General features: G+C 41.4%; 1 protein-coding gene across 3 annotated transcripts in view; it reads right to left on the reverse strand.

Moving 5' to 3' along the window:
* Positions 1-628: 628 nt before the first annotated feature.
* The window catches only part of KCNK5 (potassium two pore domain channel subfamily K member 5), a 61624-nt gene continuing 45437 nt past the window's right edge, over positions 629-16815 (reverse strand). For all 3 annotated transcript variants that reach the window (XM_007071679.4, XM_043543507.1, XM_037895542.1), the window contains exons 2-5: positions 10213-10324; positions 8746-8912; positions 7495-7663; positions 629-6249 (exon numbers count right to left, since the gene is read on the reverse strand). In XM_007071679.4, coding sequence (XP_007071741.1) covers positions 5429-6249; positions 7495-7663; positions 8746-8912; positions 10213-10324 — 1269 coding nt within the window. In that variant the 3' untranslated portion in view covers positions 629-5428. The remainder of the gene's footprint in view (positions 6250-7494; positions 7664-8745; positions 8913-10212; positions 10325-16815) is intronic.

A 16815-nucleotide genomic window follows, 5' to 3' on the forward strand; every position in this document is an offset into this window, starting at 1 on the left:
GTGTCCCAGTCTGGCACTTTCTGCCATCAACTGCTAGGTGCTAAATAGCTGGAGTGTGCCATTGGCTATGTACATATCATACACATACCTATTAGGCCACGTTCAGACTTGGGTGCCTAAAGTTAGGCATGTGCAGTAAATGGCCTGATTTTTCTCAAGTGTTGGTCACCCCATCTCCCACTGATTTCTATGGGAGCTGCTGGTGCTCAGTACATTAAACAGCTGGAGACAGAAAAGTGCTGGTAGGTCTTCTAGCCCATTCAATGGCCACTGGAGGATTGTTCCTACAGTTTTAATACAATTTTTTTTGTCATCTACCTCCCATTCAGACATTGTGGAGTGAAGGATTTGGAGAACGGTTGTGGGTACACAAGCATATCCATACGACCTTTTGGCTAGCCTTCCAAATGCTGACCTCTGTTCCCACATGCCTGTCCTTTTGACAGACTTTGCTCCCTCAAAGTACAGTGTGTTAACTTACAACTTGCTGTATCAGGGCTGTAGCTTTTTGGAACAAGACCAACCTTGTCTGTGAACTGCAATACAAATGTCTTGGTATCATAGAAATAAGACTCAGTTCCTTGATACCTCTCTACTTCCCCCAATTATGTCTGGAGAAAACAACTTGTACAATTCACGTTTTATTGCAAAATATTAAAATAAATTACATTTGACACAGAGTTATCCAATATTTACATACATTGTGATTCCAGTGACCATCACCAAACAAACAAAGAACAAACAGATGATTTATTTGTTCATGTGACGGAGTGACAGAAATGAGATCACCAGGACTGTATAGACTTTAAAAATTAGGGACTCTTTCTTATATATATAAGTTAAATGCATCACAATCAGTAGACTGAAGCCTAGAAAGCAAGAAGAGTATAGAAAAGATAGAGCTCTCAGGCTTTTGTTCCTATTTTACTGAGAATGTTGATATATTTTTTATCTGTACCACTCAAATCAAATAGAGAAAAAAAATCATATCTTATGCAGGATGACAAGGTGTTTGTCAGTAAGCACTGGTTTTGGTTTTATGGCATCCATTAAGTTTTGTGGCGTCCATTGGCAGCAATGGATTCACGTAAACCCCCAGCACTGGAAGAACACAGCTCTTATTGTCTGTTACTCAGCAGTTTCGTACCAATGTATCAGATTTGTTAGTCTGCCTGCCACAAAACACACACCCCACTGAAGCCCATTTAGTCACCCTCAGACCAGTCTAATTGGCGTGAGACAGAGGGAAGAGCTAAGTGGAAGATGAGGCCGCCTTGTCTTTTTAATTTGGATGTAGGAACAAAATTTTAAACATAACAAAGACCTGGCTGCAACTGCCAATGCCTTTGACAGCATTGGATCATCTTGGCAAATGGAAATCAGGCATGAAAGGGGAAACCATGCTCAGATATAATGGCCCAGAGGTGGCTGGAAATAGGTTAGCAGCCATTAGTCAGCTGGAAGGATGTCCCCCCCTTCCTAAGTCTATATCTACCATAAATTTGTTTTTTTATTAAAGTTAGCCACTGACCACATAATCCCACCTATAAAACTGAAATTACTGAAGAACAAACCACAACCTCAGTTCACAAACCCCAGTGGAATTCTAAATGGTGGCAAACAGTAAAGTTACGTTTCCTTGAACTACTTCACATTATACAGAATTTTCCCCAAGCAGCATCTGGGAATTGAAACTAGCTATAGGCACTTTTATGTTGAAGAGCTAAAACACTGAACATGCTTCTGGTTTGCTACATGAGAATCAAAGGGCAAGAAGACAATGCTAGTTAAGGCCCCAGGATGTTGCTTTTCTTAAAACGTGGAAGACAGGTGGACAAAGAGGGCTGGCTGGCTTAGAACTCAAGCAATTCTGAGATGGCACCAGATCTGAAAAATACTTGGGGGTGGAGGGAAATCACCTCTTCGCTTTTGTGCTGGCCCTCTGCAATGTACCAATTAAATCCCAACTAATCTTCAGGTGCAAAGCAGGATTTAATTGGTGCATAGCCCTTGAGCTGGCCCGCTGCAAAGAGGCGAATTTTGCCCAGTAGTGTTACAGTAAGGCACATGAATGGGTGGTCTTGAGTGAGGTGTGTTTATGTCTCCAAAAAAGAATTCTGCACTTAGTTCCATGGAAAGTTAATCAGCACCTGAAAATCCATGGTGTTTATAATGTAGGCTTTTATATTCTATGTCGGGAAAGTCCAAATGAGGGCCACGTCAGCAGCTTGGCAGAAGGCAGAGAGCTGCACCTAACTTGATAACATGGAATAGATCACATCCCTCCACACCTTTAAAGACATAGCTGCAGTTTGATATGGAGATTGTGCAACATTCCATCTCAGTCAGAGCAGCCAAGAGAAGTGTCTGGGTCATGTAATTTCTATATTAAAGAGAAGCCACATTCTAAAGCTCCATGGACCACACTTCAGCTGCTCCTCTTCTCTACTTAACACGGAATACCGAGATGGACTTGCTTCCTCCATCTTTTTCAGTGTGCCTTTCTCCCCAACCCTAACCCTGTAGTTAACTGTCACTAAAACTTTGCTCTTTGTGTCAATAATGGAAGACAAGCTGGAGAACAAGAAGAGTTTTTTTGGAGTGGTGTTTTTTTTTTTTCTTTTTCTTTTAAGTGATATGCATTTCTTTAATGAGAATATTAGACCTGCCACAGTAAAAGTCACACCTCTATAAATGGAGCCCTGCCTCCCATTTCTTATGGTTGAAAACAACACCACCACAGTGGCATCAAGATACAGTTATCACCCAAAACCCTCTACACAAGGAGGCATACCTGAGGGGCTTAGAGTCATGATGAAAGGCTGTGAAAAGAAAACCTATTAGAACTCATCAAAACCTTTCTAGTACAGACACTCTTTTGCAACTGTTGCAAATCTGATCATCTAGTCATCAAGACTCCAAAAAGCAGTAAAAGTATGAAATTACACCTTGAGTTAGATTCTCTCTTCAGCTATAATATTGTAAAGGTGGAATAACTGCTGAAACCAATTAAGTTAATTTCACATTTTTCCAACATTTTTAACAGAGCAGGATCTTGCCCTTGTTACAATTAGGTTACACACCTTCATGAACATAACACAATTATCCAAAGAGCAACCAATACAGACGTTCCTTGTTTTACAGTAGGTGGCTTCAGAACTTCTTGTCAACATGATATCTAACTGGAGTGCTGGGTTCCCACAGTTTCTCCTCCTAATGTGGAAGGAGACTCCCATGATTCAAGCAGCAGTGAATATTTACAGTTATTAGTAAATTTAGTCATTCAAGGTTAGGGTTACAAAATTCCATACAATCCTTCTCACCGAGTTCTAGAGGCAGCAATATTTACCTCTCTCCTTCCCAAATCCATATATTGCAGTTTTAACTGTTCTCTGAACTTTCAAAATTTCTAGGGCATCTTGGAATGATTTAGATACTATAAAACAAAAACAAAAGCTTGCCATTTTAAGTCCAAAGGTCTTGACAATTCTCTGTTCTAAAAATACTTTGGATACTGGGACACTGTCCTTTCCCCTCCCACAGCACACCCTCCTTTGCAGTGTCCCACTATCCAGAGTAGCAGCACCTCTTGCCAACATGTAATCAAGAGCCTCATTTGAAAGAGAGTTTTACATGGTGTATGTGTGGATCTCTTTTTTAAAAAAAGGAAAGAAAAACATATTACCGTTTTCTTTTTTACTCAAAACATCTGGGGTTAACATTTAAAAAAAAACAGCCCACATACCCCACAACCAACCAAAAGCTCTAATTAGAGGCAAGAGGTAAAAATTTCAGATGTGCCCAAGTGACTTAGGAGCCTGAGTCACTTTTGGAAAAAAGGGACTAAGGGCTTGTCTACACAGAATTAGCATGCTGCAAGCCAGGGTGTAAATCTACAGTGCACCCACTTGGTGCACACTAACTGGTCAAGTGGACCCTGCTACAACACACTAAAAGTTCCACAATACGCTTTCATATGGGAATATGTCAAAGCACACTAAAGAGATTTTAGTGCATGGTAAGGGGTCCACATGGCCAGTTAGCATACAGCAAACTAGTACACTGCTGATTCACATTCTCATCTGTTACGCACTAATCCTCTGAGTAAACAATCCCTAAGTCACTGGCACTTCTGAAAATTTTACCCAAGGTCTACCATTACGCAACCTTCTTGGAAGTGGGGCAGAACAACCATTGAATACCCAAGTGGGTCATGCTTTTAAAAATACCATAGTCAAAATGTGACTGTTTTTAAAACCATCTCAACTTCAAGTCTAATCTGAAGTACCAAGTTGGGGAGGTACAGCAAGAGTTTCTGAAACAGAGACAGTGATCATACTGTACAGGTTTCTGTAGCAGTTCTTCAGGTCCCTTTGACAGGCATTGCAACATTCAGACAGGATTTGCTACTCAAAAGGTGATTTTACTCAAAAGGACAGTTTAACTAAAACTTCATCTGTACAGACAAAGTGTATTCAAGTATTTTCTCTAGAATACAGACAGTGGAAGGACACTTTCCATGTAAAAAGTCTGTCATATCCTTTGTGCTCCTCTTTACTTTGATCAAGGTGGCTTCCCTCCCACCTCCTTCTTGCACAGTTCTTGGCTGCTGGACACAGTGAACTTTAGCCACAAGTGCTTTTCATGCCCCTAAGGATGATTTCATTCCAGGCAGGTTCTTGTTTGCTAAGCAGGCTCTCTTTAAGCCAGTTCCTTCGGTGTTTTTTAGTTTAATATTTTTGTTCATAAATTCACTGTTCACCATTTACTAACCGCACTGGCATAACCCAGAGAAACATCATGGTAGCTTTGAAGCTTCTTTACTCACCTCTGCCAATGCACCTCAACTCTGACCTTAAGTACATCCTGTTATTCCAGTCCCAAGCTTCTCTTGGAGATAGACTACCGGTTATGCCATATCTAGTGGTAGCAAGTTGGTGATGTGTGGCTAGGATAAGACCCCAAACTTATTTTCACTTGTGAGCTACGCAGAACTTGAATCCAGCTTTCCAGAGGTGAGAGGCTAGTGCAGTAATCTAACATGTTCTATATGCCTAAACCAGTTTGTCTGCAACTGTACAGTTTTACACCCAAATGAATTCTCCCATGAAAAGCATAAGAAAAAAATAGGTCCAGTGTAACAACTTTAGTCATTTCCTCCCGCTTTCTTCAAGAACTACAGAGTCCCAAGAGGAAGCAAGATGCCTCAAGCTTTAAATTGTCATCTTGCAACTGTTCTAACATAGACAAGCAAAGCTGATTGGACTCCAAAAAACAAACAACTGTTGATGACATTAAGACATAGGAGGTTTTTGGTTTGGGTGTTAGAGACAGGAGGTGCTAGTAATGAATCTGCCTTCCTCCTGCATAAATTTTGAATGACAGTATTAACCACCTTTAAAAAAACGTTGCCAAAATGCATGCTGCATCACGTTGTAGCCGTTACATTGTTTACTGTGTTGTACACATTCATCAGTTGTTCATAAGGCACAGAAATCTCCGACTCTTTACTGGCAAAGGTAGATTCGTCAGAGGATGGGAACTTCACCAGTTTTTTGGGAGTCTCAGGATCCTCTTCAAGATTGTCATCCATGGAGGACTTTGAAGTTTCCTCATCATCTGAAAGATCTTCCTCATTGTCTTCTTCCTCATTTGCAAAATTTATATTGGCACTCTCAAAGATTAAGGGTCGGTAATCCCTGGAGTCCCAAGCTTCCCCTTCTTCCTCGCTGATCCGGTCCAGCTGGTTTACAAATATGGTGCCCTCAAAGGGGCTGTCTCCAGTGCATTTGTCATTTAGGTGCCTCATGATGTGACAGTTTTTGAGTCCTAGGGAAACCTTGTCATAATCGAATGATTTGCTCTTTGTGTATGTCACCAGGGCATCCTTGTGGGCATTCTGGATATTTGGTTTAGCATTTTCTGCTTTAATCATTTTGTCATTGCTTGTCTTCAGAGCCTTCTTCCCAATCTGCTTGATGAGATCATTGTAGGTCTCTTCCTTCTTGGAAAGGAAGCTGAAGATGTTCACATCCTTGGAGTTGCCCATCTGAAGGGCTTTTTTAGAGGGAGAGTGATTTTCAAAGGACTCTTTCCTTTTTTTCCTCCGTTTCTTGATTGCCTTGTGGACTTCCACAAACATGCTGACCTTCCAATTGACAAAGAGTGAAAGCCAAGCTAGGCCCAGGTAGATCCAGAACTCCACAAAATATCTGTAAAGGGCATGGTAGTTCACGTCCGGGTTTACACCTATAAAGAATTCAAAACAAGAAAGGTTATATAACAAGAGTATACAAAGTTTAAGGAAGTTTTAGTCTGGATATAACTTGAAATCCAATGAAGAATCTTCAAGAGTTTTCAGACCACCATTTTCACACCTGTCTTCCAAGAGCAAAGCTGAAACAGAAAACATGTGGAGGTTTGCATTTAAACTCTCCTAGAATGAGCTACTGCATATGAATGATCTTTCTTTAAAAATGGGTTAGGGAGAAAGGACAATCTAGTTATCTAAAGCAGAAGTCAGTAATCAAGATTCTGGATTCTGTTTCAAACTCTCCTGGGATGGTTTTGGACAAGCTATGCCCAAATTTTCAGGAGTGCCATCTAATTTAGGGCACTGAACTCTAGATATCTTGGGCTCAATATTCAGAGGTGCTGGTCACCCAGAGCTCCCACTGACTTTAGTTAAGTTATGAGCACTTGGCACTTCTGGAGAACAAATACAAACTCACCAAAGCAGAGCCTAGGTGGCTGAAGTTGGGCACCCAAGATTAAAGGATTAAAGGTCACTCCTCAAAGATTAGGCCTCAGCAACTCTGTGCCTCATTTTCTCCCATTTGAGAAAAAGGGACAATGCTTGCCCCAGTGATGCTATGAGGCTTGTTTCTAAAAAGTTTTGATTGCTCTAAAAGGGTGTGTGTGTGTGTGTGTGTGTGTGTGTGTGTGTGTGTGTGTGTGTGTGTGTGTGTGTGTGTGTGTGTGTGTGTGTGTGTGTGTGTGTGTGTGTCCTAAACGTTAAGGGCTTCATGGTTTTCCAGCTCTTTGGCCTAACCCAAGACTTTTTCACTGATGGGGTTAGATCACAAGCCCTCTGGGTTACTCCCCACATGATGAGACACTTAGCAAAATCCTGTGGTTGCTAGAACCAGTGGAAGTAAGGGCAGTAATGGAGCAGTGTCTCCCACTTCACAATGCCGAGACAACTCTCCTTACCCCCCATGCCCATCTGCTTCCCCCAACCTCTGCGGAGCACTGAGCTCAGGGTCTAGGAAGTGCCATTTTGAGAAGTTGCAGGGCCAGCTCCAGAGTCTCATGGAGTAGTGCTGATCTTTAATAAAAGCTTCAGTAATGCAAAAGCCTCCAGACGCACCCAGACCTCAGGAAGTTGAACCCCCTCCTCCCTCCTCCCCCCCCCCCCCGAGACTATTGACATTTACACTGAAGACAGACACACCTCAGGCAATATACAAATAATAAAATAGGGAATTAACTGACCAGCAACAAAGTCTCCAAATCCTATGGTGGTGATTGTGATGAATGAGAAATAGAGACCTTCAATGTAGTCCCAGCCTTCAGTCACCATAAAGACAAAGGGAGGAATGACCAGATGGACTAAGACTCCCCAGACAATGAAAATTGCTGTGCATGTAATTTGTGCCATTCGCTGTGAAGGATGAAGAAAAAAAAATAATTCAGACACACAAGTCAAGTTTTCTTCCACCCCAGTGCATTTTACAGTGTCCATCAATGTTAGCCCGAATACTGCAGTCCATGTGCATATCACCAACCCTGCACAGTGGCTGCTGGAGCAAAAGATAAGGAGTGCTCTGGCAGTAAGGCAGGGGGTTGCAAAAGGCCAGTGGAGGTAGGGGCACAGTTGACAAAAGAGGAGCAAGTGATCAGTGAAGGAGCACTATGGGTTGACAGGAGATAGCACTGGAGGGTTCAAGAGAAAAAGGAGAGCCAGGGCATGTTATATGAATTAAACATACAGTATTCTGAATTCCTAGGCTTCAGTTCTATCAAAGGGTTTTGGGAACTACACAAGTTGCACTAAGGTGTAGGTGACACCACTAACACCTTTGAGAGAACAACAGCCCTGTAATCCATATCAGCCTGTTAAATCTCTATAGGCACAACTCTTTCTGATCGAGAGAGGCAGAACTTGGCCCCCACAGCACTTAAGCTCTGTGCTGGAGAGATGGGATGCTGTGGCTGGAGAAGCCATAAGAGTGATCACCATACATACTGAAATTCATGGCAGGCGTGGAGAGAATTTTAGCACTTTCCTTCCCATTCTCCACCAACTCCTGCACAAAACCCATTTACCTGCCTGCGTACATACATTTATTTCACCCTCAATAGTTTACTGTACCTGCTTGGTTTTACTGCATTAACACTCAGTTATATACACCAATTATACACATTTTTGTAACACTGTTTTGTAAATGTCTCCATATTGACTACAATATTATCAAATGTTCGTATTACCATATAACCCAGAGGCCCAATCAGGGCCCCATTGTGCTTCATGTTGTACAAACTGTAGTGGTCATGGATCCTGCCTCAGAGAGCTTACAAACAGGGCTGAGTTCTTTTCTCCATTCAATCCATGTAATCCTATTGGAGAATATGGTCCTTAAGAGCCAAGTACACTACCCAGATTAGCAGATAGCCGAAGAACTAGAAGTTCAAGTCACACACCAACCACACCCTGTAGGAGGAAAAAGAAGCAGAAATCCATACCAGGCTTACTCCTCGCTTTGTTAGGAACTGGCCCAGCCTCTTGGCACGTCCACCGAAAAACTTCCCCAAAGCACTGATCCATGTCAAGCAGAGAGGAACTCCAAAGAGCCCATAAAATATGCAGAAGACACGTCCAGCGGGTGTCTTAGGAGCAACATTTCCATAGCCTGAAAGAGATAAAAGACCATTTACACAGATGCCAATTCAAGGCAGTTCAGCATATACATAGGGAGTTGTTCCCTGACATCTGCTGTACGAGAAGCCTCAGGTAAGACGCCCCAGGTAAGACATGTCTTTTATGAGATCCATTATGAACATCTAAGCCTTGCCCTGGTATTTCTGCAGATAAAGGAAGCCTGGTAGTGAAGAGATGGAGGAAAGGTTGTGATAGAACACAGTGCCTGGGTCAGGGCTTTGGCCCTCTGATGGCAACAGAGTTTGGCAGATATTCTGAGCACAGCCCCAGTAAGGACAACTAGTCCCATTTCTAACCCTCTGCCAGAATTTTCTTAACTTCCAGTAAAAAGTTCAAGAAAGCAAAAACTGGTTTAAAGCACAATGAAGTAAGGCTTTTTTCAAAAGGTTTTTAATAATAGTAACAAGCAGAACATGGTGCTGTATTTGGTTTCACAGTAAGGTTTCCATCTCCACTGGTCAATTTGTATTTGCAAACACTGCGTGTTCCTTGTCAGAACAAACAACAAACAGTGCCCCTGATGTTTTCCTGCATCTTGCAGAGGTCTCTGGACATATCAGCAAAGACCTTCTGTAAAAGCAAAGGCAGATTTTTGCAAGAGGGCAGCAGCTGATTTTGCAAGTTCTGCAGCACAGTCCGTCTGCATAACCGAGATGAGGAATAAGCCGTACGGTGCAATAGGGTTCCACATGAACAAATCAGCAGTGAGATTAAGGAGAGCGCATCAATTCTGCCCAGCTTTCTCCAAGAAATACAAGAGATACACAGGAAGGCCTTCAGATCTGTCTCTTTCACTAATGGCAATGCGTTTATCAACAGCTTGTTTGGGAGTGTGTGGGACGGTACAGGATAGGAGAGTTTCACAAAATCTCATGCATGTGTGGATGTGCCAAGCTCCAAGAATATTCCTTTAGGTTAAAGGCAACACTCTACGCTAAATTTATACCACACAGACTTGCAAGTGTAAAACTTGATTGGAACTAAGAATACATTAATCCCACCTTGTCAGCACACAGGATTGTATCTACTCAGCAAGGGAAACATTTCTATTATGTAGTTCAAGGATTTGAGTGCTGTGGACACAGAAATTGAAAAAAACTGTCATCACCTCACCAAATGTGCCTAAAAGATAAATTTTCTAAGGTTTTTATTGATTTGTATACACTTCCTATAACCCTTTATCTTCCTTTCAGTGGACAGCCAGTTGGACAAGAGATGGTACCAGTCCACTGGACTTAAAGGCCAGGAGACTTTACATGCTAAATACCCACCGATTGTTGTGATTACTGTAGCAGCAAAGATGACAGCATTAGGCCAATTCCAGTTGTTGAAGGTTTTGTTCCCAGTGATTGCAACCCCTTGCCCAGCAGCATCTGACACCACCTACAAGGAAACAATTTATAGATAAAATCATCTGGATGTAATGCCCAACATGAAGCTTGAAGTAGAAAGTTATACTCATCAAGTCTTCCCCTTAGTTCAACCTTGAAAAATGGTAATGAAATTTTACTGGACTCCAGGCACAAAGTTTACTCTCCCATCCTTGCTAAGACTGGGGGAAGAGGGAGAGAAGGAGATACAACCAACCATATGAATGGCCATAGTGGGTCAGACCAATGGTCCATCTAGCCTAGTATCTTGTCTTCCGACAGTGGCCAATGCCAGGTGTTTCAGAGAGAATAAACAGAACAGGCAATCATCAAGTGATCCATCCCCTGTCGCCCAATCCCATCTTCTGGAAAACAGAGGCTAGGACACTTCAGAGCATGGTTTTGCATCCCTGCCCATCCTGGCTAATAGCCATTGATAGATCTATCCTCCGTGAACTTATCTAGTTCTTTTTTGAGCCTTGTTATAATCTTGGCTTTCACAACATCCTCTGGCAAAGAGTTTCACAGGTTGACTGTGTTTTGTGTGAAGAAATACTTCCTTTTGTTTAAGCCTCCTGCCTATTAATTTCATTGGGTGACCCATAGTTCTTCTGTTATGCAGAGTAAATAACACTTCCTTATTCACTTTCTCTACATCAGTCATGTTTTTTTTTTAAGACCTCTATCCTATCCCCCCTTAGTCATTCCTTTTCCAAGTTGAAGAGTCCTAATCTTATTAATCTTTCCTCAGATGGAAGCTGTTCTTTACCCCTAATCATTTTTGTTGCCTTTTTCTGTACCTTCTCCAATTCCAATATATCTTTTTTGAGATGGGACAACCAGAACTTCACACAGTATTCAAGGTGCGGGCATACCATGGATTTATATAGAGGGAATGTAATATTTTCTGTATTATTATCTATCCCTTTACTAATTCCTAACATTCTGTTCGCTTTTTTGACTACCGCTGCATATTGAGTGGATGTTTTCAGAGAACTATTTACAATGACTCCAAGATCTTTCTTGAGTGGTAACAGTTAATTTAGACCCCATCATTTTATATGTATAGTTGGGATTATGTTTTCCAATGTGCATTACTTTGCACTGGGGGACACCACTATTTCTCTCTCCCCATTTTGAAAACTGACCATTTATTCCGAACCTTTGTTTCCTGTCTTTTAACCAGTTACTGATCCATGAGAGGACCTTCTCTCTTATCCCATGACAGCTTACTTTGCTTAAGAGCCTTTGGTGAGGGACCTTGCCAAATGCTTTCTGAAAATCTAAGTACACTATATCCACTTGATTATCCTTGTGCACATGCTTGTTGACCCCTTAACAAATTCTAGTAGATTGGTGAGGCATGATTTCCCTTTACAAAAACCATGTTGACTCTTTCCCAACAAATCGTGTTCATCTATGTGTCTGATAAGTCTGTTCTTTACTATAGTTTCAACCAATTTGCCTGGTAATGAAGTTAGGTGTACTGGACTGTAATTACTGGGATTGCCTCTGGAGCCTTTTTTAATAATTGACATCACATTAGCTATCCTCCAGTCATCTGGTACAAAATCAGTTTTAAATGACAGGTTACATACCACAGTTAGTAGTTCTGCATTTTCACATTTGAGTTCCTTCAGAACTCTTGGTGAATACCACCTGGTCTTGGTGACTTATTACTATTAAATGTATCAATTTATTCCAAAATCTCCTCTAATGACACCTCAATCTGGGACAGTTCCTCAGATTTCCCCAATCCATTAATGAAAATGTTCTTGCCTATTAAAACTTTTCTCCCCACAAGCAGAGTTTTGCAAAACTGCAGCAGTGTTTAAACAGGTTACTTGGGAATAAGCTATGGCTAGAGTTACATGACTCCACACAGCTCATGCGCTAACTTCCACATTATATTGGTGAAGTAGTAGTCAGCTGGTGTCTAGCACAGCTACTGAATATGGTTTAGTGGGGACATATTCTGCAAAACAGTCAATCAAATTTTAAAACTTTCAAACATTGTTACAAGGCCTAGAATAGCTTGGACATGAACAGGGCCTAATGGAATCCTCTGGCCAAGCTACACAAATGCAAACACAAAAAAGCACAGGCAAGTGCTAGTTCACCTGCTGTCCCTGGCAAAGGCTGATGAGCCAGCACAAAACTGGGCTCCTTTTGGTTTGTTTTCCTTTGCTTAACTTTTCCAAGTTATTTCATGCTATCCGGCCTCTAGTTTCTTGAATCACCCCTGCTTCTCATTCAGCTTTCTTTCTCATTACATGTCTTTGTATTAACTGAGCTCATTTGAATGCTACATGGTTTTTTTTTTTTTAACAACATTTTGCAGTGGGAAGGGTCAATATTTTTGTTTTTCAGAGCTAACAAATCATCAGCTCAGGCCTAGAGGGCACTGAAGGCTCATGAAGAATCCTCACATTTGTGGGGATGATCTTTGGAGGTATTTTAGCCTAGACCAGCGTTTCCCAAACTGAATCACAGGGAGGTTGCATTAGAAACAACACCTAAGCCCAGTGGCCACAGATAATGTGTACAGAAGTTTACAAGGTTTTAAATAAATAAATAATAATGCATCTGACCACAGTTGTGATATATACTTGAACCTTCCTCACTAGAAATGGTTGGTTACCCAGTTCACTCTTCTGCCGTGTCTACACTAGCGAGCTTACAGGAGCATAGCTGTACCAGTGTAGCTGCGCTGCCATAAGATCACTTGTGTAGCCACTCTGTGCCGACGGGAGAGAGCTCTCCTGTCGACACAGTGCTCTCCGCATCGGCACTTCTGTTGGTGTAACTTATGTCACTCGGGATGTGTTTTTTCATGCTCCCTGAGCAACATAAATTATACCGACGAAAGTGGTAGTGTAGATATGGCCTTAGGATAGGTCTTCACTAGACTTTTGATTGCAATTAATTCGAGGTAGTTAACACATTTGTAAAAGCTGGCATGCATACTCCTCACACATTTGATCCTGGCTATAAATGTTTGTTCTTTACCTTTTAATTGGCAATCAATTATCTCAATTAATTCAAAACTCTAGTGAAGACAAGCCCTTAATAGAAATCCATAACTGATTAGTTAGTCCTTACTCTGCAATTCAAAATGCAATTTAGGACTTCTCCGGTTGCACTCCAGGCACTTTTAATGTAGGCTAGTCTAATCTAAGCACAGAGAAATGATCTCTTCTAGGGTCAGAGACAATACATTGTATGCTGTGTGTTCTCCTTACACTGGCCAACACCATGCAGGTCGGTACGTAGGGTGTGTGTGTGTGGATCAGATACTGTACTTAGCACAGAGACCCAAACCCAATTAATAAACACGCAGAACTAATTAAATAAATATAATAAAACCCAGGTTATTTAATTTTGAGCCCTAATACATACAACTACCCTTCCTGCAACAACATTGTCCTCAAAGTGAATTTACTGGGTATGTGGTGGAGAAACACAATTAAAAAAAAAATTAAAATGCATTTCACTATTGGAGCCCATTTAGAGATAAAAAGAAGGGAGCTTTGGAGTCTGGATGAAGGAATAGGACTACAGATCTCTCTACTGGGGAGGTCTGACAAGCACGCAAGATTGTGTACAATATTTGTTGTAGGCTAAAGGCTATAGCTAGAGGCGCAGGTAGAAAACAGGGCTGGCCTGCTGAGGACTCTTATCAGTTGATAGAAACCACAAAGATGGGTGCTGCTGTAGGCAGATTTGTTGAAGCCACAAGTGCCCCTAGAAAGGACACAGCAAGGTTGATGGAAGAATGCTTCCATTAACCTAGTTACTGAGGCTGGAGTTCCTACAGTGATAGAAAAACCTGTTCTGTCATTGTAGGAAGCATTTGCATTATGGTGCCACAGTTAAGCTGCTGTAGCCCATACTATAGACATGGCCTAAGTCTTTCAATTGCAGCAGCCAGTCAGGTCATACAAAATAGAAATACAGAGTCGAATGCCAGCTGACAGCCCATACACTCCTCCTATGCATGTTGAGCAGGAAGGAAATGAGAAAACTAAGACCTACATGAGAAAGTTGCACTGGTATAAACTAAGATGTCAGTTTAAACTGATGTAGTTAAACTGCGTGTGTGGACACTTCTTTGATGCAAGAATGGCTTTTCTGTTTAGTTTAAGTCAGTTGGGAATAGGTTTAAGATAAACTGAAATAAGCTACTCTTGCCTCTTGCACCAAGATCAGCGAATGTCCATACCTACATACAAAGGTACGAGTTTCAGTTCAACAAGTGTGCTTTCTCTGTGTAGACAAAACCTCGGTGAAATCCCAAAATGAGGAAATTCTTGGAACAGATGAACAATTGCTTACACAACCCTCTGATCTCTCCTTTTTTGGGGGCGGGGGTGGGAGGGAGGAAATGAATGGAGCCATTCCAAAATGGACTTCATCAACTCTTGCTAGGGACTGCAGACAGCTTCAAAACCTCACAAATCAGTCGTGTCCAAGGCAGCTGACAGATACGGGGTACTCTGCATGGATGCCTGAACTTCATCCATCACCTGGAGAAGGAGATGTATATTAAAACTGCACTAGATGTTGGTCTAATACCATTCACTCTCCAATTACATCCCATTCTCCAAAACATACTGGATTAGTTTAATTCCTCACAAGACAATTGACCTCAAAATACACACTAAATCCTACATGTTGAAATTTCAGTCTTCATTGACATTGGGCCATTATATCATACCACATTACTACACCCTCAACTTGAGCTAAGGAGCTCTGTTTACCAGTCTGTGAAAGCAGTTAAGAGCACTATCTGCAAGTGGCGGTGGTTTTAGTCATGTGAGGGAGACACAGCTCAAGAGGAAGAAGGCAGCTAGAATGGAATAGAGTCTCACACCTGGCTTAGTGCCCTTCACAATGATTCAATTAATGTCCTAAGACAGACACAGGGCCAACAATCTTCTCAATGCTGTGTAAACACTTCAAAATTTAGATTAATAGACTTCCCCCCTGCCAAAGCTACAACTCCCTCTTGTCCACAATGACATGCAATTATCTATGAGCTGCAGTCTTGCCTGACGGTCTCCGCTTTCATTCTTGTCTTAGTACCTTTTGGCTGTAATAAGCCTGTGTGCCACAAGGCACATTCAACATATACAACCCAGCTGTAGGAGCAGAAGATAAAACATGCCTTTCTTCCCTCCCCCACTTCGTATAGAAGTAATGTCCCTTAAACAGCACAAGTTTCTTGGTAGGGACCAAAACTATTACTATTGATAGGGATCAAAACTATTACTTGGTTAAGGTTCCTCTGTAGGAAAAACGTGCAGCCTTGAATCGCATGCCATGTGTTTGATCATACCAGCATGAAATAAAAACACAAGAGATGAAAAATAAGTTAATTTTGGTGCAGAGGGAAATATATGTAGCAGTTTTCTAAGCAGAGTGCAACTTCTTGACTTTTTTGAAACAATGATGTCTTTTTGACATCAGCAGATAATTCAAGCTGACACTAATAGCATTAAACAGCAAATACACTTTTTGTACAAAAGTTTGTTAGGCTGCTAAAATCTTTTTGAATTCAAATAGATTGTGTCAAAGACATCGCCAACTTTGCCATTCCCCACTCAAGTATATAATTTCCTAGACTCTTGGAGTTATTACTGAACATAAACAGGGATTCTAGAAATGGAATCCAAGAAAGGGAAGAAACTAATACATCTTTCAATTATATCAACTGGAATACGAACTAGAAGGCAAAAGATCATTCCAACATTATCAAGGTGACAAAGTTCTCTCTCTTTCCAAGGTACTTCCCCAAGATAAAATAATGCTCCAATGCAGCCTCAGGTTTCCTTCAGTGACATCTTAACTGTTAACTATTAATGACTGACTTGACTGAGGATTTACCTCAAAGGTCAAAGTGCCAGTCCAATAACTTTCTTCCCTCTGCCCAAGGCTGCATATACAGGAGGTTATCCATGCTAATGTGCCACTTAGATTGTCCATCAAAATAAGGATATGATTGCAAACAAGAACAAAAACATACATATTTTTAAAAAGACAAATTAGTTTTCAGGAAGATAAAAGGGTGAGAAAAAAAGAAAAAAGGATAGATGGATCTCTCTCCTGACATCTTCCTTTTCTGCTAGTATGGAAAGGAGGGGAAAAGAAAACTCAGAGAGCAAAACAAGAATGTTTGGAAAGGCTCAGCCTTCTTACACAACCAAACCATATGCACATATACTTTGACTGTGCCGACACCCGCATTTTCCCTTCACATTTACTGCTACTGCAATATCAGCACAGCTCCAGTGCTAGCAAAGATGAGAGCGCCACTGAAGACAAGCCATCTACATTTCAACTTTCAGGCTGTCAGATTATGCTCAGAGCAGGTCTTTACAGTGGGTCTGTCTCAACTGTTGCCAGACCTGCTCTTAGTGCAATGATCAGAAATTTGAATAAAAATGGTATTGTGGAGAAGACTTCTGGGTCAGTGAAAAGGGGACAAAGGAGAGCATGCACCCA

The sequence above is a fragment of the Chelonia mydas genome, chromosome 3, assembly GCF_015237465.2.
Source record: "Chelonia mydas isolate rCheMyd1 chromosome 3, rCheMyd1.pri.v2, whole genome shotgun sequence".
NCBI lineage: Eukaryota > Metazoa > Chordata > Testudines > Cheloniidae > Chelonia > Chelonia mydas.